This window comes from Antechinus flavipes, chromosome 2, assembly GCF_016432865.1.
Source record: "Antechinus flavipes isolate AdamAnt ecotype Samford, QLD, Australia chromosome 2, AdamAnt_v2, whole genome shotgun sequence".
NCBI lineage: Eukaryota > Metazoa > Chordata > Mammalia > Dasyuromorphia > Dasyuridae > Antechinus > Antechinus flavipes.
This window is the reverse complement of record NC_067399.1, coordinates 432,631,432-432,657,329: the sequence shown is the minus strand read 5'-3', so window position 1 is coordinate 432,657,329 and position 25,898 is coordinate 432,631,432. Positions and strand designations below refer to the sequence as shown.

The 25,898-nt window shown below is 35.1% G+C and overlaps 1 protein-coding gene across 4 annotated transcripts in view; it reads left to right on the top strand.

Moving 5' to 3' along the window:
* SPINK5 (serine peptidase inhibitor Kazal type 5) overlaps nt 1–25,898 on the top strand; it is a 60,122-nt gene that overhangs the window by 2,793 nt on the left and 31,431 nt on the right. For 2 of the 4 annotated variants that reach the window (XM_051978972.1, XM_051978973.1), the window contains exons 2-9: nt 1,813–1,838; nt 12,960–13,090; nt 13,277–13,340; nt 15,811–15,938; nt 18,201–18,282; nt 21,463–21,590; nt 22,177–22,240; nt 24,949–25,076. In XM_051978972.1, the coding sequence (XP_051834932.1) occupies nt 1,813–1,838; nt 12,960–13,090; nt 13,277–13,340; nt 15,811–15,938; nt 18,201–18,282; nt 21,463–21,590; nt 22,177–22,240; nt 24,949–25,076 (751 nt within the window). The remainder of the gene's footprint in view (nt 1–1,812; nt 1,839–12,959; nt 13,091–13,276; nt 13,341–15,810; nt 15,939–18,200; nt 18,283–21,462; nt 21,591–22,176; nt 22,241–24,948; nt 25,077–25,898) is intronic. The other 2 variants (XM_051978975.1, XM_051978974.1) reach the window with 2 other exon arrangements.

The window sequence follows — 25,898 nt, the reverse complement described above, 5'->3', positions numbered from 1 at the left end:
ACAAGTGTCATTATGTCCCTTTTATGAATCTGGAAATTAAATGTCTTTATTACATTTATTGGATTAGGAAGTTTATAAAAGAGGATTTGGACCCAGCATTGTTAACTCTGAATCTTCTCCACTTTTCTCTATGTCACATCACTTTGCTTACTAGTGAATAGATCTAGAGTTGATAAAACTTCAATTAGGAAAGAGGCCTAGGTGAATTTAGAATACATATTCAAATTAAAACAGAGGCTATCTTAAGTCTAGGTTTTGTTGTTCAGTTATGTCCAATTTTTCATGACTCTATTTGGGATTTTCTTGACTAAGATACTGGAGTGGTCTGCCATTTCCTTCTTCAGCTCATTTTACAGATAAATTAGCTGAGTTAATTGAGGTTAAGTGATCCTCCCAGGTCACCTAGTTAGTAAGTGTCTGAGGCTGGATTTAAACTCAGGAAGACGAGTCTTCCTGACTCCAGGCTCAGCACTCTATCACTCTGTCATGTGGCTGCCCTTTTTGTGTAGGTAGAAAATCGATATTTGGAGTAAGTTTTGAGCTTTGAACCTACAGGCCAGTCATATGCTTTGAAAAGCAAAATTAAAAAAATTTGATATAGTGGACAGAGCTCAGTAATAGAATTAAGGATAACTGGGTTTATATCTCAACTATGTATTAGCTGTGTGACCTTAGTCAAGTCTTAGGAACATACATTTCGAGCTGGAATGGATTGTGGGTGTCTCTCTTCCTTTATAGATGAGCTAAGTGGGGTCAAGAAGTTATGAGATTTGATCAAAGTCAGAAAGTTAATAAATGACAGGAAAAGAGATTCAAAATGGGTTACTTACTCTCCAAATGGGAGGCTCTTTCTACTATACTGTTAGGTCATAGTTTTCTCCCTTGTTAAAGCAATAGCTTGAGTGCATTGATCTACAAAGTCTTTTTCAAATCTAAGAATAAGTTGTTAAATTGTCTTAGGAATGAGATTAATCTGTTAGAATAGTGTTTATATTTTAAAGTTCATGGAAAGAGGTAGTTGTACATTAAAAAAAATTCTGTGCCATGCATTTATTTTTTTAAAGCTACAAGACACTGTTCAATACCAAGGAAATATACACTCACACACACACACATCTATTAGGTATATAGTATATACACATACACATACTTATATACGTGTATGTGTATACCCATACAGACACATTAAATTCCTCTCTGACTTCAGAAGATGACTCTGGAATTATTAAAATTTATAGAGAATTATCTTCATAATAACTTTGAAGAAAAGTGGAATAAATATCATCATAACTCTTTTACTAATGGGAAATGAGAAAAGGACTGACTTGTTAAGTTTACATAGCTAGGAAGTATCAAAGCTATGACTCAAACTCAAATCTTTTGTTCTCAGGGGTAGGGCTTCTTGTACTTTGTAACATTGTTTCTTGTCTAAAATAGATAATTTAAAGTATGGATACAGATTACAAAAATTTTGATTACAAAAAATGCTTAAGAAGAATACTAAGTACTCTAAAGTCATATGAGGAAAAGATTAGAGGGGGAATTGGAAGAAGTTAGGAGAAGCAGCATTAAACTGGGCCTTGAAGGTCAGCTAGGTATAGTTTCAACAAGCAGGGAAAAGGGAGGGGCAAAGAATAGGAGGAAATGTTAAGGGATCATCTGAGAGTTCATGCCACAAAGCTCTAGTGGGCCCCACTGGCAACACTCACTTTGGGGGAGTGGTTGGCTGTGTTCAGAAGCTATACTGTCTGTGAATTATGTGCTTTTGATGATTTAATTACCTTATCTTTTACATCTCTGCTTTTTTCCCAGATGTTGCCAGTGAAGATGATATTCAGGTTAGTCCAGCTTTTCTGCTCTTCATTGATTCTATTCCCAGATCCCTGAAGACAGATGATTGGTGATGGACACCTGGGTGTTAACAATATTCATTCTACTGAGAGGTGCTTAATGGTCTGCGTCAGAAACATAAACACAGCTCCTTCATGAATGATTCATGAACAGACCTATACAGGGCATGACAGATATATGCAAGAGTTAGGTCACAGATCTTGAGAAGATGAAGTGTTAAAACTAGAACACAGTTAAAACTGGAACACAGAATCTAGAATATTAGAACTTGGATGGAAATTTATAATGCAGATAAGAATTTTGAGAGCACGGTACAGCTTTAGGACACAAAGTATCAAAATAAGTATCAAAGTATCAAAGAATTATAGAACATAGAATACAAAACAAAAAACTCCAAAGCTGATAAGGTTTTTAGAACATAGAAAGAATGTCACAGCTGAGAGGCATCTTAGAACACAGAATGATAGAGCTGGGAGAGATCTTAAAATATAAAATGTGAAAACTAGAAGAAATCTTAAGAAAAAAATGTCAGAGGTGGAAGGGACTTTGGAACATAGAACATAGAATGTTAGAACTGGAAGGGATCTTAGAACACAGCCACTTAGAGTTGGAAGGCATTTCAAAATCCAACTTCCATTTCTTTAGTGATTTCAGGTTTATGTAATGATTTCTTTACAATAACCCTCTTGGATAGATATTAGCATCTTCATTTTACATATAAGAAAAAGAAGAGGTTCAGTTACATGCTTGGTATTATATAGTTTGTCAGTTTAAGAAGCAGGATTTGAATCAGCTTCTCTGTAGTGAGTCTATCACTATTTTTATATCACAAACCCTCTTAGAACATAAAATAGCTTATCATATAATACAGAATGCTAAAATATAAAAGAATCTTAGAATCTTAAAAGGATATCATATTAAATTTAACAAAGGCAAAAATCATCTAAGAAGTAGCATGTTATAGGAGAAAGAGCACAAATCTTGCCTTAATCATATGCTACTTATCTGACCCTGGACAAACCACTCAACATGATGTGTGAACCTGGGCTATATTACGTCTACTGTTCCATATCTGCAAAGTCAGGATATTGGACCAGAGCCTTAAAAACTCTTTTCAGCTTTAAAGTGACAATTTTATGATCTTGTAAGAAATGTTTTCTTTCTTTAAGACATAAGTATATGATCTGTAGATGACTATTTCCTTTCCTTAGAATATAATGATGGTAGTAGTAATAATTATAATAATACTAACATTTTAAGGTTTGTAAAGCACTCTCTTCAGAACTATCCTGTCAGATTACTAGTAAATTTTGCTTGAAGCCACACAGAAATTTTAAATATGCTGCTTAAATCCAAGTGTCTCCATTTTAATAAGATACTTTCTAAATATGGTAGAAAAGTTACATTGGCTATATTCTGATTTCTCTCACAGAAATGTAGTACATTTTAGATCTTGGTGAAAAATAAAAAAAAAATTCTGTCTGAAGGATTCTAATATTTTTCATAGCTCTGAAGGACTAACATACAGTTTCTTGCTATATAGAATACAAATGGATATTGAAAGTTACAGATATACTTTCTTCTGAGCATCTGGTCAGAATGAGGATTGATAAGAGAGATTTTCTGCTTCTTGATTTTAGAAACTAAATAGGGAGACAGATTGGATTCATGAAAAGGAAGAATTCAACAATTCGGGTTCCTTCTCAATAATGACTGCTTTGAATTGTATCAGTTCCTCTTCAGATTTGGATAACCCTTTGCAAGGCAACCAGAGAAGCACTTTAATAGGAGATTAGACTAAAAGGCCAATTATGAGCATGTCCAACTTTGAAATTCCTAGATTCTAGGATTTTGTTAAACCAATTAATGGAAAACAATTCTGTAGTCTCCTAATTTATAGAACTTAGAGCCATAGAATCTTTGTTCTATTTCAACTCATACTTGAATAATCATTCTTGGCATGGTTTTCCTGACAAGTGGTCAATAAGGCCACTCTGAAACTTTCCAGCTGGAGAACCTACCCAAGATGGTCCAGGTCTATACCCATAAAGTTTGTCTTTGATATGCTGAACTTAGCTTAGTGAGAAAAGGTCCATCAGCTGAAGGTTGCCTTTCAGAGGATTGTTATTATATTTTAGTTACAAAAAATCACAAAGATTTGGTGGAGGCACCAATCTATTACCATATATTAGAGAAGAAATATTTCCTTTAGGACTAGGGGAGTACTCTATTTTAGCAGGCATAGTTCTGAAGTTAATGGACTCAAAAGGAATGGACCCTTAAATCCTAGAATAGCTGAGCTGTTGGATTTAAAATGGATATCTAATTTAACAGTGGCTCCGAATAGGGATTTTTCTGCACTATTTTGACCAGGTAAGTCATATAATCTCTATTAAAACACTTCTGGTAATGGGAACTCACTTCCTTTCAGGGACTTTTTTCCCTTTTATTAGGCAGCTCTCTTTGTTAAAAAATCTTTTGTTAACAAGTTTTCTGCCTCCTTGTAACTTCCTCCTTTGCTACTGATTCTGTCCACTAAGACCATGAGGAATAAGTTGAATTTCCTCTTCTTTGACAGTCCTTCAGAAGAAGTCATTTAGACTTACCTTGAACACTTCTTATGAAAATGAGTTTGCTAAATTACAAGTAAACCTGTTCTCCTCTTAGATAGCTCCAACTGTTAGAATCCTCTAACACAAATCTGTATTCTTTCAACTTCCCTAACTTAGTCTCAACTCTGCCTTCTGTAATCAAGCAGAATAAATTGAATCCCTCTAAACCAAAATAACCTTTCAGATACTTGAAGATATTAATTAGGTCTGCTCTTCATCCATTTTCAACCTTCATCTACTTTTCCTAATGGATCATTTCTTAGAGAAGATAGTAAATAAGACTGTTTATTTTGAAGATAAAAAGCAAAAGCAATTTGCTTGTGACCCATGGAGCAGTCTATTCCTCTCAGTGAACTAACAGGCAAACACACATGGTAATACATGCATGTCTAGACCACAATTCCCTTGGTCTTTCTTTCAGAAAAAGAAAAGCTAAAGGCTAGAAATAGGGCAGCTAGGTAGAGAGAGATGTTAACTCTCCAACTCGATTCAAAGTGATATCATCTACCATAAATGCAGAAGGAGTCTCCTGTTTATTAGAAAGCCTAAAATAGGTTTATTTTATGCTCTTTTAATAATATTCCTTTCTATCATGCTTTAAGATTTGCAAAATGCTTTCCTTGCAACAGAACTATGACATAGATATTTATTCTTATTGCATAGCAGAGGAAAGTGATGCTCAAAAAGGCCAACTTATTTCTAAAGCAATAGAGCTTAGAACTAAGGATATAGTTGAGAATTAAGGAGAGGATGTAGTCCAACTCCTTAATGTTAAAAAGGAGGAAAAGGAGGTGTCTAGAGAAGGAGACTGACTTGTCCAATTAGATTTAGATGGGTTTAATTAGGTTCAGTTGAATTCAATTAGGTTCAATTGGATAATTAGTAGCAGAGTTGGGACTAAAACTCTGGTTTTATGATTTCAAATCCAGTGAGGTTTCAATGATACTGTATTTCTGTCTGGACTATAGAAAGTAAAGGTCTTTTCCTCCTCAGAGATCTAGAAATTCTGCCCTGGTTAACAGGTAGATTGAGATAAGAATAAAGACAAGTTCAGAAATGATGATATATGAGGGAAGAAGGTTCAGTCAGTAAGCAAACATTTATTAAGCACTTATTATGCATCAGATACTCCATTAATCCAAGTGGATACAAAGTTCTCAAACTCAGGCCCTGCACTCAATTACCCTCATTTAAATGGAAGGGAGTCATGAAGTGCAAGTAACTATGCAAATAGAAAAGAGATGAATGCCATGTGTTAGGTCATTCATCTTGAAGAAATTCAAGAGAGTCATTGTAAAAGAAGTCTGGCTCAAGCTAGACCTGAAAGTAAGAAAAGATTTCAACATGTGGAAATTGAGCATTAGAGAGAATAACATGGAATGATATTGTGAATAGATGCATGGAGCTGGCAATGCATACAAGGTTGGGCACAATATGACAGGAACTGTCAAAAGGAAGGGAAGCAGTGTGATATCAGGCTAAAGAAGGCTGGAACTAGGTGTAGAACTTATAAATGTAAGGATTCAGAGATTTATACTTGATTTGCTAGGCTTGTGACACATTCAGTAGCATAATTGCTGAATTGGGAATCAAAAGCCTTGGATCTGAATCTTGGTTCTGCCACTTACTAGAGTTGTGACCCTGAATAAATCCCTTTCCCTGTCTATACATGATAAAATGAATATATGAGGCCGAATGAATCTTAAACTTCCTAATTAGTGAGGGACAGTGACACATTCTCTGACCTATCCATTATTAAGGTGACAGGTAGAATGTTTAGGATGTGTTGAATGGTATGTGTGTGTATGTATGTATGTATAAGGGCAGATAGATACATTCAGAACCTGTCAAAATAGTCTAAGTAAGTGGTAATGGAGTACATTTATTATACCTAGACTGCATTGTTAGGGCTACATGTACAGTTCTGCCAATATGAAGAGGGAATGGCATTTCTAAGAAGCCAAGAAAGGGGAGAGAGAGGGAGACCATCTAAGCTAGCCAAACGTTCTGGCTGGATATCTTTAGTCACTCCCATCTCTTCTCTAAAGAACACACACACACAAAAAGAGTCCAAGTCTGCCTTTACTACGTGGAGGGATTCCCACAAGTGAGCCCAATCTTGTTCTCAACCCCATGAGCAATACCCATTTTGAGATCTTCATACTATCTGGAGCCCTCACTCTTCCCTTCCTTAGCTTCCTAGAAATGCTACTTCCTTCTCATATTGGCAGAACTCAACATGCAGCTTGGATGTAATAAATGCACCATATAAAGACAGATACATGTATGCATGCACATGCAAGCATATAGACAAACACATGTCCCAGGACTGCTCTCACTTCTTTCTTTTAGTAACAAAAAATCCCATTTTTGTGGTGTCTTGAGTTGACAAAAAGCTTTCAATGAAGGAATTTATCCAAATGAATCATAAAATATTAGCACTGACAGGAACCTTAGAGATCACTTAGAGATCACTAAGTCCATCTTCCTAATTTTGAATCCCAGAGAGGTAAGATGACTTGCTAAAAGTCAGTTGGTAGATAGCAGGAATGGGATTCAAACCCATATTTTCTATGGAATGTGCTTCCCCCATTGTCCTTCATTTCTGTCTCTTACCTACTCCATTCCTCATATTCTCTCCCCTCATTCTTCTTCATCTATTGACCTTCCTGGTTCACTCACTTAAATTCCTATTTAACATATGACAATACTGACGATTAGAGAGATTCAGAATTTTGCTTAGTGTCATATAGTTAGTAAAGGTCAAAGTTGAGATTTGGACTCAGGCTTTCTGGATAAAGGAATTTAAAATGAGTTGTTGAGTTGGGTACCCTCAAACTAACTATCATTTTTCCATTACAATGTTTCTTAGGTGTGCCTCAGATGTCCCTATTTCTATGAGATACTCATCTAAGACTTTGAACCCCTTAAGGATAAAAAGTATGTAGTATCAACCTTTGCCTCCTCCTCAGCCCAAGGCTCTAGCTGCACAGAGCAGGTGTTCAGTAACTATTTGTTGAATTGGAGTGATTGCATGTGTCTTAGCCAGGTTTATTGAGTTCAACTTTTAAAACAATAGGTCTTTGATCTATATTTTCTACTATGTAATTTGCTTCTAGCATCACAAGAAGCATCCTAAGTAGTATGAAGGAAGAGTATCATAAGATTTAGAGAGAGATAGGATTTTAGAAATCATCTGGCCATATATTCCCATATTATATAAAGGTAAACTGAGCCCCAGAGAGGAGGAGGAATGTGCCTAAGATCACACAGGCTTGAAATGGCAGATCCCAGGTACAAATTTAGTTGTAATCTCTTTGGAATTTTCTTTTCCCACTTTAGATATCCTTAGAGAATCAAACTGTAACATTCTTTTAAAAGGATGAAAATGATGTCTTCAACAGTGACAGATTCTATGGGGACAGTTTTAATGGTTAGGTTATATAAAATGAGAAATCAAAGAAGAAAAGGGTTCCATATATACAAAAATAGAGAAGTTCTTTTTGGAATTCCTTTTGGCAAATAAGCAATAAGTATTTACTAAGCACCTATTATGTGCTAGGTATTATGCTAAATGTTCAAAAAAGAAAAAGAAGAAAAAGATAATTCTCCTTAAGTGGCTCACAATCAACGGGGAAGACAACATGAAAAGGAATAAAAATAAAGCTATTAACAGAATGACTACAGCATAATTAAGAGAACAAAAATATTGGGATTAAGAGGAGTCAGAAAAGGCTTCATGTAGAAGGTGGGATTTTAGTTGGGGCTTAAAAAAAAAACCAGGGAAGTCAGCAGTGGGAGCAGAGGAGAAAGACCATTCTAGGCATGAGGAACAGTCAAACAGAATGCCCTGGAGCCAAGAAATGGAATTATCTTGTTTATGGAATAGTGAGGAAGTCAGTGTCACTGGACCAAAGAGTGTATACCAAGGAGTTAAGAAGGTTGGAAAAGGAAGAAGGGCATCAAGTTTAAAAAGTCTTTGAATACTAAATAGATAATTCTGTATTTGATTCTTGAGGCAATAGGAAGTCATTGGAGTTGAATAGGGAGCAGATATGATTAGATCTATGCTTTAGGAAAGTTATGGAATAGGTTATGCTTTAAGAAATGATGAATGGGATAGCTTCCGAGAGTCCTGTGAGGATTTGTAAGAACTGATGCAGATAGAAGTGAACACAATTGGAAAACAATTTATACAATAATGTCATTTTAAAGAAAATTTCTTTTCAACTAGGAGATATTTTGAATAGTATTACTATAAGAGGAGGAGGCTGGAAAAGATAATTTTAAGTTAATTGAATGGAATCACATATAAATCAATATATTTCCCCAGTTTATAGAAATGTGGAGGGAATCAGACCTTGAAGATATTATATTCTTGGAGTCCAAATTGTTCCTTAAGAAAAACTTAGAGTAGAACTGTTAAAGACTACATCGGTTATTTAAACACATTCTCAGCTTAAGGATCTTACATAGGAGATCAATCACTGGTTTGTTCATTCTTTTGGTGATATAAATCAATCAAGCCATCTACTAAGCTCAGCAGATTTAGTGCCTGGCCTGAATTTAGGAAAACAAACAAACAAACTTGATTCAAATTCAGCCTTAGATACTTCTGACTTTAAGCAAATTACTTGACCTTCATTTTCTTCCATTTAATGCCCTTATCTCTCAGGGTGGTTATGAGGATGAAATGAGATAATATTTATATAGAACTTTGCATACTTTAATGCACTATATAAATGCTAACATCTCCTGTTACCACTTCTGTAACAACAACAATAACTGCTACTACCACTACTACATACAACTGTTACTACAACTACTACAACTACTACTACTACTACTACTATTACTATTACCAATAACAAGAACTAGAGAGATGATGATCTGTGTGAATTAAAGGAGTCCCCACACAATTAAATCATAAGTATTTTCAGGATTGGAATTACAGTACAGAATAGGACCTTTGAACATTGATTGTTAGAACACAGAATGTTAGAACTGGAAGAGACTTGAAAGCACAGAATTCTGGAGGTTAATTTGATAAAAATGAATAGACAAGTTCAGTATGAACTCCATATTCTTAGAGCAGGAAAGAAAGTGTTTTCTTCATCTCTTATCAATCAGAACTTACTTGGTGACCTCTGAAACAGTAGAAAAGATATTGGCTATGTAGATAGGTAAACTGAGTTCTAATCCAGGTGCTGCTACTGACATGGGAGTATATGTTGTCACAGTAACTTCTACCCACTCTCCACCCAAAACATACCAAAGTCAGTGACTCCAGGGAGCAATGCATGGGTGTGTCAATGTGTAGGCCTAGATCAACCTTTGTGATAGGTGGGTGGCATTCATGTGAACTTGGAACAATGGCCCACATAGGACTCTATGGGCAAGGGTGGAGCGGGGAAAAGGGTGATTTAGTGAGTGGTCCTGACTAAATGTATGAGATGTTCGTTCAACAAGATTGGGTCAATACCAGGTCAAAACTCACATCAGGGAAATTAACATCCAGAAAATTATTCGGAAAAAATGAAAAATTCTAGCTTCTTTTAATTGAAAGTTCATAATTTTCAACATACTGCTTTGGACTGGAAGATCCAGAAGGTGTGTGCAACGTGGTTTCGTAGGTCAGAAAAGCAATTGCTCAGCATTTGGATATTTTAAAATTTACTCACCAGATATTTCCACAGAGCCAAGTTCTCTATACCTCTTGCTGTTCTTGTCTATAAGAAAGTGACTTGGTTGACTTTGTCTCATTAACTCTACCATTGTTTTTATGAAATGAGTCATCTATTACCATTGCCTTATATGAGGAAACTGAGTAGCAAAGAGTTTGACTAGTTTAGATTATGTTAAAATGAAAAGTAGAATCAGCTGATAAACATTTATTAAGTATTATTGTGTCTCAAGCACTATGCTAGGCACTGGGAATAAAAAGACAAAAATTAAACAGTCTCTGACTTCAAAGAGTTTATATTCTATTGGAATTAGAAACCAGTCTCAAGGAGCTCTGACTCCCTGTCCATAGGCAAATATCACCAGTCCTCTCTTGAATCTTAGTTTTTCTCCCTTGAAAAATGAGGGACAAGATAGCCTCTAAGGTTCTATCAATCTCTGAACATTCTTTGTTCAATATTTTAAGATCTCCACCTGCTTTTAACATTTTATGTTCCATATTCTAACGTCCATTGCAACTCTGACATTCTGTATTGAAATGTGACTTCCAGATATAATATTCTTTGATTCCTATAGCATGATCTCTAAAAACACCAAAGAACTTTAACTGACAAGGACTTTGCTTCTTTCTTATTTTTTTTTTTTAATATCCGTGCAGCCATACAAAATATATTTCCATATTAACAATACCATAAAAGAAAACAGAAAAAAACCCAAGAAAATAAAGGGAAAAAAGTATATTTTGATCTCCATTCAGATTCCATCAGTTCTTCCTCTGGAGTTGGATAGCATTTTCATAAGTTCTTAACAATTTTTTGTATCATTGTATTGTCTAGAATAGCTAAATGTTCATGACTGATCATTGTACAATATTGCTGTTATTGTGTATACTGTTCTCCTGGCTCTGCTTATTCATTTGCCTCAGTTCATATAAGTATTCTCAGATATTTCTGAAAATATACTGCTTGTCATTTCCTATACCACAATACTATTCCATCATAATCATATGCCACAACTTGTTCAGCCATTCCCCAATTGATGAGCATCCCCTCAATTTCCAATTCTATGCCACCACAAAAAGAGCTGCTATAAATATTTTTGTATATATAGGTCCTTTTCCTTTGATCTCTTTGTGAGACCTAGCCATGGTTATTGCTGGATCAAATGATATGCTTGGTTTTACTGTCCTTTGAGTATAATTCCAAATTGCTTTCTAGAATGGTTGGATCAGTTCACAACTTACACCAACAGCAGATGGCTTGGTTTATCTTTATGTAAGATACCTTGTATTTTCTTAGGCTGAAGAGACATACTAAATAAAGCTTTCCCAGAGAGAGGCCACACAAAGTAGAGAAAAAACTTACATGTGGAGGACTATATATGAGATGAATTTTCTGCAGGGAAAGACTTCCTAACTGGGAGTCACATAATCTGGATGCCAGTTCCAGTTTTGTCACTAAGCAGATATGTGTCTTTGGATATTTCACCCTCCCCCTCACTAAGTTCCATTGTTCTCATCTCTATAATAGATAAAATTGTGCTAGATGATCTCTTAAAATTCCTTCTAGCCCTTAACACAATAACAATGACAAAAAACAACCACCACCATTTTCTAATTACAAGTTTGACTAATCTGTAAGTCAGAAAACCTGTGTTCTAGTTTCAGCTCCTCCACTTTTTGACTGAATAAAAATGACCTTAGACAAGGGTCTTCCATCCCTTGGATATCATTTTTTTCTTATCTACAAAATGAAAATAGTTTTTGAACTGACTGTTTCTAGGGGTTGTTGTGAGAATAATCCTGAATAAATAATCCAGCAATTTAGAATGTGTGTCCATTATTATGATTCAGTCTCTTTAGGGCAGACTGGCCTTTTTCAAGAACTAGCAGTTTTTTCCCTTTCCTTTTCCTCCTCTGATGGGCATTGTAGAGGAAATAGCTCATTACATCATTTAGAATTTGAATGTGTTTTTCCTAGATAAAAAAAGCAATTGAGGCTATTTGTGTTTGGATCTGGGCAGTGTCTATTTGGCTCACCTAAGGTCCCTATCATAGTATGATAGCTTTGAGGAAGAGCAAGAAGAAATGACTCATACTATAGCCAGACCTCTTATGAGAGAAAAATTGAGGACTCATTTATTTCACTTGAGGCTCTTTTAGAATTTGTTCTTAGCCTTGACTTTGTTTTATCTCTTACATTTCTTTAAACATTAATTCTCATTTGTTATGTCAGTTCTTACTCCTAAGTTTTTTCTAACTTTTGAGTTTCTTTGTCTTTCTTACTTTTTTTCCCCTCCTTTTCCAAAATCAGCACTTTCTTCTAGTTCAAAAGTTTACTCTATTTTTTGATTTGTTTTAATCTCTGGTTTTATTCTAGATCTGGACTAATTTTTGAGTTTGACTTTGATTTACTCTTTTAATTTATTATAGCTCTTGACCTTGTTCTAACTCCTAGTTGTAGTCCACATTTTGTACTAAGATCTGAACTTGATTTTGTTCTAGTTTATAGGATTGTTCCAGCTTATAGGTTTATTCTAGCTTTTTGCTTTAATTCTTGTGTTTATGTTAGATCTCAGAATAGTTTTTGAGCCTCACTTTGTTCTAGCTGTTGAATTTAATTTAGTTCTTGGATTTACTCTAGGTTTTGATTTTATTCCAGATCTTCATTTTGTTTTTTCAGCTTGACTTTTTTCTAGCTTACTCTACTCCTTGGAGTTCAAAAAATTTGGAGATTGATTGGTTTAGTCATCTCATGCAAGAAGATATTAAGTTTAGTAAACTGTCATGATATCAAATCTCCTTCTATTTTCCAGGATCCATGTAGTGATTTTCGGGAATTTGCAAGTAAAGATGGAAGGCTTGCCTGCACAAGAGAAAATGACCCAGTCCGTGGTCCTGATGGTAAAACCTATGGAAATAAATGTTCCATGTGTGCAGAACTCTTGTAAGTACAGAAGCAATTTTGAACAAATTATAAATGTAAAAAACAAACCTTTATTTAAAGAAGGCATCCATTGGTTTATCTCACTTCCAAAACAGTCAAAAACACATGGTGTGTCATGAGCATTTTTTTCCTTTGTTGAAAGGGTTTGGTTGTGTTTCTACATAGACCATTTATTTCTCCATACAGCCTGAAAGAAGCTAAAGAGAAAGAAAAGGAAGATCACAATAGAACCCGCAGAAATGCTATAAAAGTAAGTTCTGCCATTTGTGGCATTTTACCATTTCTAAAGTACTTTGCTCATAACATTGTAGAGGTGGTACTCTTAGCTCTACTTTGCAAATGAGGATCATTCAGAAAACAGAACTGTCATATATAGTCACATAACTATCAAATATCACAGTCTGGATTCACTTCAGGTTAACTCCACGTCCAATGCTCCTTCCACTGTCCTTGGCTGCTTCTCTTGTTTGTTTGTTTGTTTTGGAATTAGTAACAAAAGTAGAATATCTCCTATGTCTGTGTCATGAACCAGACAATTGCATTCATATATTTGTTTATCATCCATATCATTCTTCCCTTCATAGGTAAAATCATCATGAGACCATTTCCAAAGAGTTATTAACTACATCTTGAGTTGTGAATGTATTTTCCTCTTTAGGCTCCATATTTTGATTTACTTTCTTGCCATATTTGGCATATTTGACTATATTTGAGACTATGTGTATATAACAACTCAATTCTCATCTCTGCCATTCTGTTTGCATGAGACCTCACTTACAAAGTACATAATACAGTTATGTTGTGTTTTCAGACTGTGAAAACCAGTATTCTCTTTGTTACAAAGAAGAAACTGAAGTCCAGATATGTTGTGGGCATTTATGTCTTGTGCTACAGTATTGTGCATTGAAATGTCCCTTCCAGTACTGATATTTTATCTTTTGTGATTTGAGGCGGTCATTCTATATTCTAAAAATCCTCTAGCTCTGGAATTCTGTGTTCTAAAGTTTAATAGCTGAGATTCTATGTTCTAAGATTTTATGCTCTATCTTTAAGGACTGACATACTATGTTCTTAGATCTGACATTCTGTGTCTTGTGTTCTAACAATCTTCTAGGTCTGAGGGTCCTTATATAATTATAATTCCTGCCTTCTTTCCTTTGAAGGGAGTAGAGAATGACAGTGTGAGTACTTGGTAACACCAAAGCTACTGGAAAATGCTGTCTCAATTTGAAGTGTTACATTTATTGTTAAGATTGTTAGTAAAATTGTCTGAGCATTGTTCCTAAAATGGTAGTATCAGTTATCTAGTCATAATCAAAGTGACATTTCTATAAATGCATTCTAGGCTAACAGTAAAAATGCTAATAATAATAGCTAAATTTTCTGCTGCTTACTATATGCCAGGTATGAGTCTCACAACAATCCTAAGAGGTAGGAACTATTTTTATTCACATTTTGCTGATGAGGAAACTGAGGCAAACAAAACTAAATTGACTTGCCCAGGATCATATAACTGCTAAGTATTTGAGGCTAGATGTCAAGTGAGGTCTTTTCTGACTCCAAGACTGGAGTTATCCTTAGTAATTCTTCCATCAATGATCTACTAGTAGGCATTTCAAACATTACTTACACAGAAGGAAAGTAGATACTCAGAAAGGGGAAATTACTTATCCAGGGTCTCATGGTTAATAAGGTGGCAGACTGAGCTTAATGACTTAGGCCTCATATTTTCAATTAGTAGCTTTTTCTATTGCACACATGCTTGGGTAATTTTTAAAAAATTTATTTCTTCATTTATTTTTTCACCTATCCATCCATTTATTAACCATTCATTCATCGGTTTATTTATCCCTTAATTTATATGTTTGTTTGTTTATTTAAAGTATTATTCCATTCTTTTAATAGAAAGAAATCAAAGAGATTTTCTCAGGTGTAGAAGAGTATTTTTGTCTTTTTGTCCTTTTTTCCTTATGAGTATTTAAGTTCCAATCCATTCAACAACCATTAATTAAGCACATAGTATTTATATGATTCTATAAGCTAGAACTAGAGGTGCTATAGATTTATAGATAAGAAATTTTGTCTTAATGGAGGTTAGTCTAGTTGGTGATATAAGATCAATATGGATCATTGTAATTCATAATAGGAATATTAAGGATATGAAAACCAAGTATTATGTCAGGAAGCAGGGGAAGTAGATTATGGAATAAGGAAATTGGGTTGCTTTTGAATGAAGTATAATTTTATTTGAGCTTTCAGAGATGATTGAGGAAGAAGATATCAGGTAAAGGGGCAGCATAGGGGTCTTCAGAGCTAGGAAATAATGTAAACAAAGCCATAGAGATAGGATATTTCAGGGTATGTGGGCATAGGGAACCCTGCCAAATTTTGCTACAGCATAGACTATGTGGTAATCACATAAGATTGTAAAGTAGTAGAGTGCTCTTAGGTTGTAGAGAACCTTGACTGCCAAGCAGAAAATTCGAAATTTTACTTGGGAGGCAATAGAGAGCCACTGAAGATTTTTCTTAAGCAGAGATCTTACCAATGCTTGAGGTGGTAGGGAAGAAAGCATAGGGAAGCTTGTGGAAAACTTTTTTGATATTCCTTAATTAGTCTTTCCTCTAATGGTAAGTACATTGGAGATGCATGCTTCATATCTAATGGACATAAAAAATAAATAGGAAGCTAAAACCCAGGTATGTGTCTCCCTTCTGTAGGCCATATGCAATGAATTCCGGGACCAGATGAGGAATGGCATACTCTTTTGCACCAGGGAGAATGACCCTATCCAAGGCCTTGATGGCAAGCATTATGGGAACAAGTGCTCCATGTGCAAAGCCTTTTTGTGAGTATGAAAAGGGATATTAGGAAGTATGCTTGAGACTCTTTAGAGGTTGTCCCTTTGCATAAAACAAACCTTTATTCTCATTACCTGATTTCTCATTTTCCTTCCCTAAATTGAATAATTTTCTTTGCAGGCACATATTGGGATGTGAAAGTGAGGGCAGTGCTTTTGTTCTCTTGCAGGATGGGACTATGAACTACTGTTCAATGAATATTAGAAAGTTAGCAGTTCAGACCTTTTGTCTTTTGTTTTAATTCGTGTTGATAACTTTTAGTTTTAAGTTATTCTTATTTTCATATTTAGACTTTCTACTCCTAGTCATTAAGAATAAAATCCCTTGTCATTAAGAATAAAATCTAGAAAGGGACATAAGCAATTTAATAAAACCAACCATCATTTGAAACTGACAGTACATGCATTATTCTAAAGTCAAAGTCCTGTAACTCCTGCAAAGATGGGAGGGAGGCAAATTTTCTATATAACAGGACCATGTTTCTTTGTCATCAAAATTACAATAAAATTAAAGGTTGTTTCTTCTTGTTTGTTAGTTTAGTTTTTGCTTTTTATTGTTCTCATTTACTGCATTGTAGAAATTGGGTATATTTCCCTTAGTCCTGTTGCCCTCATTTGGATTGGCTCAACCAGGCTCTTCATGCTTCTCAGATCCTGAGTGTTACTATTGAATACTTCCCAGATTCATCTGCATTCACTCAATGACCACTTCCATTGTATTTGGGGCTGTCATTTTTTCCTTTCTGTCTAATGGGAATTGTGCTAACTCAAGTCTATGCCTATTCACATTTTGTAATCATAGGCCCCAACATTTCCTCTAGATGATTATCAGCAGCTATACCCAGGAATTGTTCACCTGTATCTTGAGCTATCTTATTCTGTCCTAATTCTCATGTTCCCCTAGCATGAGGTAAATACCAGATTCTGGAGAATTATCCATTGGTAGAATACAAACTATACTCTATCTCAAATGTTTGGTTTGAACTCATTCCCTCATATCCTACCCTAATCCTCCAGAGAATTGAGTAATTGAATGCTCTCTGAGACTTGCCCAGACCACCATCTCTAGAGGTATTCACACAGAAACCTATGCCCCCTCAAAGCTCATTACAAAGCTATATACATATTTGAGGTCTATCCACTTGGGAAATTCTTCACATTCACAATAAGACATCTGGAGTCTTTGTTGAATCCCTTCCTGGAAGCTGTCCCCACACCTAGTTTAACCACTTACACCTCAAATTCTAAGGTCCAAGAAATGTCCTGATGCTTCTGTTTTAATGCCAGGGGATGGAGGAGTTGAAAGGTTTGCCTTCACTGAATTAGCAGGTAGGAGTATATTTGGCCCAGTCTTCAGTACTTTACTGTCTCAGAACCATACAATTCTAAAAACTTAGATCCCTTAGCACTGAAGTCACAGAACCTAATCTTAACCCTTTAGGACCTTATACTTTCAGTCCATTTAGATAGAATCTTGACCTTCTTAGACCCAAAGAATTTTAAATAGTTAATAATTTTAAATATTTCAAAAGTTCACTCTTTGAATCTTAGATTCTCAGAATATTTGAGTCTCCAAACTTTAAATTTGTACAGGGGAAAGTGACCTTAGAATTAGTGAATTTGAATTAGCTTGGAAATCACCCATGTACCATCATTGACAGAGAATCATTCATTTCCTGATTAAATGCCTACAAGAACAGGAAATTGAGGATTGGTCAATTAAGTGGTTGTACAGAGCTTATTGCAAAGTGGCATCTGTATGATGCTCTAAGTTTTGCAGTTTAACTTATTGAATACTCAAAAGAATCCTATGAAGTAGGTGCTCTTTTTATCCCCATTTTACAGATGAAGAAACTAGCACATGGATGTTAAGTGACTTACTTGTTGAAAGTCACACAGCCAATACAATTTGATGTGGGATTTACACACAGGTCTACCTGACCCCATAGTCTGTATTCTTATTCATCATAATTCCTAGTTTCTGTAAATAAAGTTTGATACATTTGGCTGCCTATATCTTTTTTCCATTCCTCTTAGGTTTGCTCTTTAGGGAAGATGACTTTTTTGGGGAGCAATGATTTAAAGAGAAAAGCTGTCACACTTAATAATATCTCATTGGTAGCCTCACTGCTGAAAGGTCCTACTGATCACCCTCTGAGGGATGAGGGCTAACAAGTAGTGGTGAAAAAAGAGGGGAAAAAGTTGTATTTCTATGCCTAATCGATTTCATGTTCTTTCTCTCCCTTGTAGCCAAGCTGAGGTTGATGAAAGGAAAAGAAATGAAGAGAAATTAAGGGATAAGACTACTTCAGTAAACACTACTTCATTTGCGGTGAGTATCAGCAAGCTACCTAGTTAGACCTCCTAGACTGTGGTTATGTTTTAGTCTCAAATGCATATCACCTTGAAATCGGGGTGAGTACCACACACATAATTCATATATATATCATCAACATACACACACAAACATACATACATATATGTGTGTTATATATAGAGGAGAGAGAAAGAGAGAGAACACCATATGTAGACACAGATGTATTTATATGTGTGTGTGTTTGTAAGTCACAGTGTCACAGGATTTAGAGCCAGCATGTACTTTGTTTATTATCCCTTTTGTTTTTACCTTTTTATTCTACTCTTGAATTCTGTATTTAAAGATCAAATTTTCTGTTCAGCTCTGCTTTTTTAATTGAAAATAACTGAAAATGGGGCAGCTAGGTGGCACAGAAGATAGAGCACCAGCCCTGAAATCAGGAGAACCTGAGTTCAAATCTGGCCTCAGACATATAACACTTCCTAGCTGTGTGACTCTGGGCAAGTTAACCCCAATTGCTTCAGCAAAAAATAAAAAACAAACAAAAAACAAAACCCAAAGCAAACAAACAAACAAAAAAAAAACCGTGAAAATCCCCTATTTCATTGAATATCCATCTGTTCTCTGGAAAACAATTCTTAGCTTTGCTGGATAGTTTATTCTTGGATAAAGTTCAAATTCTTTTGCTATCTGGAATATTATATTTCAGGCCCTTCAATTCTTTAGAAAGCTACTAGGCCTTGGGTAATCCTGATTGTGGTTTCTCAATATTTGAACTGTTTCTTTCTGACTTCTTGCAGTATTTTCTCCTTGTTCTGTTAATTCTGGAATTTAGCTACTATATTTCTTGGAGTTTTCATTTTGGGGTCTCTTTCAGGAGGTGATCTGTGGATGCTTTCAATAGCTATTTTACCCTCTGGTTCTAGGATATAAAGGCAGTTTTCCTTGGTGAGTTTTTGAACGATGTTTCTTAGGTTCTTTTGTCATCATTGTTTTCAGGTAGTCCAATAATTCTTAGATTGCCTCTCCTGGATTTGTTTCCTAGGTTACTTATTTTTCTGGTGAGGTATTTTAAATTTTCTTCTATTTTTTCCTTTTTTTTGGTTTTGTTTGACTGATTCTTGATGTCTCATTGAATCACTTACTTCCATTTGTTTAATTCTAGTTTTTAATCAGTTTTTTCTTCATTTAGCTTTTTTACTTCCTTTTGCATTTGGCTAATTGCATTTTTAAATGAGCTGTTTTGTTCATTGTTTTTTTTTTTTTTTCCCATTTCACTAAAATATACTTTTAAGGACTTGTTCTTTTTTTCCCATTTCACCAATTCTGTTTTTCCAAGGAATTATTTTCTTCAGACAATTTCTCTGTTTCTTTTTTCCAAACTCTCCTGTAAAGCTCTCATTTCCTTTCCCAATTTTTTTCTAACTCTCTTTTAAGATCCTTTTTGAATTCTTCCATGTGAGTCTTTGAGTTTATATCATTTGAAGCTTACATCTGGAGGCCTTTTGTTCTCAGGGTCTGAGATCTGTTCTTTGTCTCCATAATAGCTATCTGTGGTCAAAGCTCTTATTGCCTTTTTTTTTTTTTTTTTTTTTTTTTTTTTGCTCATTTTTTAAAGATTGTGGTCTACTTCTAGGACAAAGGGGAGGTTTTTTCCAATCTTCCTTTACAATCAGGGATTTTACACTGCCCCACTGCTGGTGCTTCAGGCTTACTTCTTGTTCTGGGTGGGTGTGGCCAAGTCCCTCTTGTTATGCTGTGGATCCATGGGCTCATGATTTGCCTTTTGTAGTTGTGTTGGAGATCTCATAGCCAGTCTGCTGATCCCTTGGCTTATGAACCAGGACAGAGTAGCCAATGCTGCTGCATTGTGGCTAAGAACCTCCCACTAGAAGCCCAGAGGCTAGAGCCTCTCCACCCTGGGCCTTCCTGTGTTTACATATGCATTGGGCTGCTTATGCACCCTGCCTAATCGAGACAGATTTTTCCTGAAGTCCTTTCAAAGCATCTTTTGCTAGAAATTTGTTGCATTATAAATGTTTGTGGGTTCTGTCACTCTAAAACTGGTTCACAGGCTTGATGTGGTATTTATTCTGAGGGAAGTCAGGAAGAGCTCAAAGACCTATCTACTCTCTGCCATCTTGGCTCCATGGACCTAGTTAATGATCTAGTTTAAACCTCTCACTTTAGAAATAAAGAAATAGAAGCTCAAAGAGAAAAAGGGACTCATACAATGTCACATAATACTTCATACCAGATTCTCACCAATATCACACAAAACAAGTTTCACATTCAAGTCTTCTAATTCTGTATTCACAAAGCCTTTCCATAACACCTTGTTTTCCCTTTGAGTTTTTGACAAACCTGATCATGTGCCCTACATTTTAGCCCAACCAGACCATGGGGTAGGATTCCCCAAAACTGTCCTAAGGCCTCCAACCTTCCAGGGTTTCCTCTGCTTGTCACTAGCTCTAAGTTAAAGGCCTCATAAAACCCTGATGAAATGCCCCTTCTGCAATGAAGTCCTAGTTTCAAAGACATCTTCCACTCCTGAATTACCATAGATTTAGCTAGTCCAATATCCTCTTTTTACAAGGGAAGACATTGAGACCCAGAGGGGTATGGCTTGCACAGTCACAAAAACAATGAATCTTATTAATTTACATATATATATATATATATATATATTTAATTTTTTAGCATTTTAAAACTGAAATAAACTTTTTTACAATAACTTCAAGAAGCGGATACAAGTACTCACTTTTACAACTGAGGAAATTGATTCTCAGAGAAATAAAGTGATTTATACAAGGCTATGCAGCTAGTAACAGGCAGAAATGGTATGAAGGCAAAAGAAGCACTAGAACTAAATTAAAACTCTTTTCATTGCAAAATGCTAGCTTCCTCTCTTTTTGAATTTTTTATACTTAGAATTTCATTGTAAGAAGAATATAAGTTAAGTGGAACCTTGAAAAAAAAAATTGACTTATGGGAGAGACATAGTTCAGGCCTAATTGAATTCCAAGTGATCTTGGAGATAATTCTTTAAGTATGAGCCAAGAGGTTTCCCTACTGGTATACTACTTACTTTTAAAGTCTTTCTTTAAGCTAAAAAAAGCTTGAGGGGAAGTATATAGGTAGGGAAACAAACAAAGAAAAATAAATATGTCAACTTCCATTTCTTTATGTGGGTAGGAGCTATGTAGTCCATATCGCAACTATATGAGAAATGGAAGAATGGCTTGCACCAGAGAGAATGACCCCATTCTGGGACCAGATGGCAAAATGCATGGCAACACGTGTTCTATGTGTGAAGTTTTCTTGTGAGTACAATAAGGGTGCTGAATGAGGTGTGGGGCTGAATGAAATGAAGGGCATAGGATTCACTGATGGTCATGGTCCTCCTTTGAGTTTTATTATTCTATTTGTAAAGAGGCTCTTAAGTGACAATCAAAGAGGTGGGTTCATAAAATGACTTAATTTGGAACCAACAAAATGCAAGAGGGAAATAAATGAAAATGTAGAGTGACATTAGGTAACCTCTCCAAATCTTTGCATGCATATCATATCCTCTCAACTTGCAATGCTGCTTGCCAGTTTTAATTAAGTATGGTCTGGTTTTAGGGTTTTTAACCCAGGTTCCACAGAGGTTTCACAATTATTATTGTTGTTGTTGTGAATTTTCTATGATTGTGAAAAAAATTACATATCTGCCTAAACTTCTAACTAAAATTTAGCATTTCATTCTATATTAATAATTAAACAATAAAACATTATTTAAAAGGGGATCCATTGATTTCACTTACTTTTTAAAAAGTCAAGAACCCATCATCTGCCATCAGGATTTTCTTTTCTTTGCTTAAGGCATTTGGTTATGTTTCTACTTAGACCACTTATTTCTCCAAACAGCCAAAATGAAGCTAAAGAGAAAGAAAAGGAAGATCACAATAGACCCCGCAGAAATGCTGTAAAAGTGAGTCCTGCCACTTGTGGCATTTTACCATTTCTAAAGCACTTTACTTATAACATTGGTAAGGTAAGGATTTACCTTAGATCTTCTTTACAAATGAAGAACATTCAAAGAATTTAACTGTTATATATAGTCACATTGCTATCAAATATCAGCACCTGGAGTCACTTCAGGTTAATTCTATATCCATTTGGAATTAGTAGCAAAAGTAGAATACCTCCTATGCCTGTGTCATGAACTAGGCAATTGCATTCACATTTTTTTTTTTTTTTTATCATTCATATCATCCTTCCCTTCAAAGGTGAAATCATCCTGAGACCATTTCCAGAAAGTTATTAATTAAATCTTGAATTGTGAATATATTTTATTTTTCAGGCTCCATATTTTGCTTTATTTTCTTGCCATTTTTATTCAACAAGACTATCTTTGAGACTTTGTATATATAACAATCAACTCAATTCCCTTCCCTGTCTCTGTTTACATAATAGCTCACTTACAAAGTACATAGAATAGCTTCATAGATTTTCAAAATCTAAAAGGAAACTCAGGGATCATTTAATTCAATTGTCTGATTATACCAAAGAATAAACATAAGCCAAAAAATGTGAAGGTTCATGTCCTGTTCTATAACATTCTGTACTGAAATGTCCCTTGCAGTACTGTTATTTTATCTTCTATGTTCTTAGGCTGATATTCTCTATTCAAAGGATCCTCAGTTCTAGAATCTAATAGTTTGGGTTCTACATTCTACATAAAATAAAAATAAAATAAAAATATGTTCTGATATTCTATGCTTTATGTTTTGAGGCATTCTATATTCTATATTCTCAGGCCCAACATTCTTTGTTCTGTGTTCTAACAACCTTCCAGCTCTTCCATATTTTGTGTTCTAAGATTTGCATTTACAATGATTCTCTTGCTCTAAGAGTTATAGACTATGATTTTTTTTTTTGCTTCCTTTTTCTTTATTTTTATTTTTGAAGGCTCCTTGATTATTGCAACCTTTATAAGGCATCCACAACTGAGTATAAAGTGAGTTGTCTGGTGAATAAGTTAACATGTGTTACAAAATTATATTGTCAGTGGGTTGGCCACAAATATTTTAAAATGAATCCTGCCTTATAAAGAAAATTGCAATTATTTCTCTAATGGGAATCAATGAACATGGATGGATTGGGATACTCAGGGGATTGCATTATGCATAGGAACCTTCAATGAAGGAAGCACAGCTAGCACTCTCCAACAGAGAAGTCATTCTTAGGCCAGTTCAAGACAGTTTTACACCTGTCCCTATTCAGATAGTAAGGTCTAGTATTACAGATAGTGTAGCTCTATTAGAGAGTTAAATGTTGTTGGAAGTTGTAGATATCACTCCCAAAGTTAAGAATGGCAATATGGAGCAGTAGAAAGAGCCTTACATTTCCAAGATGGAAGGCCTCTCTGAGATGAACTTTCTTCTTCTGCAGCATTTATGCTTTAGACTAAAAGTTTTATGAAATTATTTTCAGCTCTGACATTCTCTGAACTTACAGTACTGTGTTAGCTAATAAATTAGTGAAGACAATCCAGATACAAAATAGTTTTTTTTTTATCTGTTCAATTCTTGACTACCAAGAAAAAAAAAAATCTACCAAGGAATCTAATATGGAAAACTTTCAAGTCTTTTTATATGATTAAAAAAAAAATTCAGTAGTGTAAGAATACTGTAGGTAAATCTAGCTAGACAAATGTCTAAAATTAAAGACCCAGGAATCTTACTGACTGCAAGTTTAACATAAATCAGCTATACGGTACGGCTAAATTATTCTTAGACTATTAGGATTCTCTTTTATACTGGCCAGACCAGGATGTGCATAATAATAGCTTCTACCTCCATTATTTTAATAGAAAGAAATCAAAGAAATTTTCTCATGTGTAGATGAGCATTTTAGTCTTTTTGTCCTTTTAGCCTTATGAGTATTTAAGTTCCAATCCATTCAGCAACCATTGATTAAGCACATAGCATTTAGACCCATATGTTGAATAAACTAGGGTGCTATAAATTTATAAATAAGAATCTTTGTCTTAATGGAGATTAGTTTAGTTGGTGATATAAGACATCAATGTGGGTACTGTAATTTATATTAATTCATAATAAGAATGTTAAAGAGATGAAAACCAAGTACTATGTCAGGAAGCAGGGGAAGTAAATTATTGATTAAGGAAATTGGGTTGTTTTTGAATGAAGTATAATTTTATTTGAGCTTTCAGAGATGATTGAGGAAGAAGATATCAGGTAAAGGGACAGCATAGGGGTCTTCAGAGCTAGGAAATAATGTAAACAAAGCCATAGAGGTAGGATATTTCAGGGTATGTAGGCATAGGAAACCCTGCCAAATTTTGCTACAGTATAGACTATGTGGTAACAACACAAGATTGTAAAGTAGTAGAGTGCTCTTAGGCTGTAGAGAACCTTGACTGCCAAGCAGAAAATTCGAAATTTTACTTGGGAGGCAATAGAGAGCCACTGAAGATTTTTCTTGAGCAGAGATCTTACCAATGCTTGAGGTGGTAGGGAAGAAAGCATAGGGAAGCTTGTGGAAAACTTTTTTGATATTCCTTAATTAGTCTTTCCTCTAATGGTAAGTACATTGGAGATGCATGCTTCATATCTAATGGACATAAAAAATAAATAGGAAGCTAAAACCCAGGTATGTGTCTCTCCTCTGTAGGCCATATGCAATGAATTCCGGGACCAGATGAGGAATGGCATACTCTTTTGCACCAGGGAGAATGACCCTATCCAAGGCCTTGATGGCAAGCATTATGGGAACAAGTGCTCCATGTGCAAAGCCTTTTTGTGAGTATGAAAAGGGATATCAGGAAGTCGGCTTGAGACTCTTTAGAGGTTGTCCCTTTGTATAAAACAAACCTTTATTCTCATTACCTGATTTCTCATTTTCTTTCCCTAAATTGAATAATTTTCTTTGCAGGCACATATTGGGATATGAAAGTGAGGGCAGTGCTTTTGTTCTCTTGCAGGATGGGACTATGAACTACTGTTCAATGAATATTAGAAAGTTAGATTCTTAGGCCTTTTGTTTTAATTTGGATTGATAACTTTTGATTTTAAATCATCCTCATTTTCTCTCCTTTCTAGCCCATTAGTCATTAAGAATAAAAACTAGAAAGGACATAAGCAATTTAATAAAACCAATTTTCATTTGAGACTGACAGTACATGCATTATTCTAAAGTCAAAGCCTTGTCCTGTAAAGATGGGAGGGAGGCACATTTTCTAGATTCTAAGACCATGCTTCTTTGTCATCAAAATTACAATAGAATTCAAAATTGTTTCTTTTTGTTAGTTTTAGTTTTTGCTTTTTATTGTTCTTTTCCTTTATTTCATTGTAGAAATTGTGTATATTTCTCTTAGTCCTGTTGTCCTCATTTGGAGTTGTTCACACCAGGCTCTTCATGCTTCTCAGATCCTGAGTATTACTATTGAACACTTCCCAGATTCACCTGCATTCACTCAATGACCACTTCCATTGTATTTTGTGCTGTCATTTTTTCCTTTCTGTCTAATGGGGACTCAGAATTGTGCTAACTCAAGTCTATGCCTATTCACACTTTGTAATCATAGACCCCAATATTCCCCCTAGATGATTATCTTTAGAGCC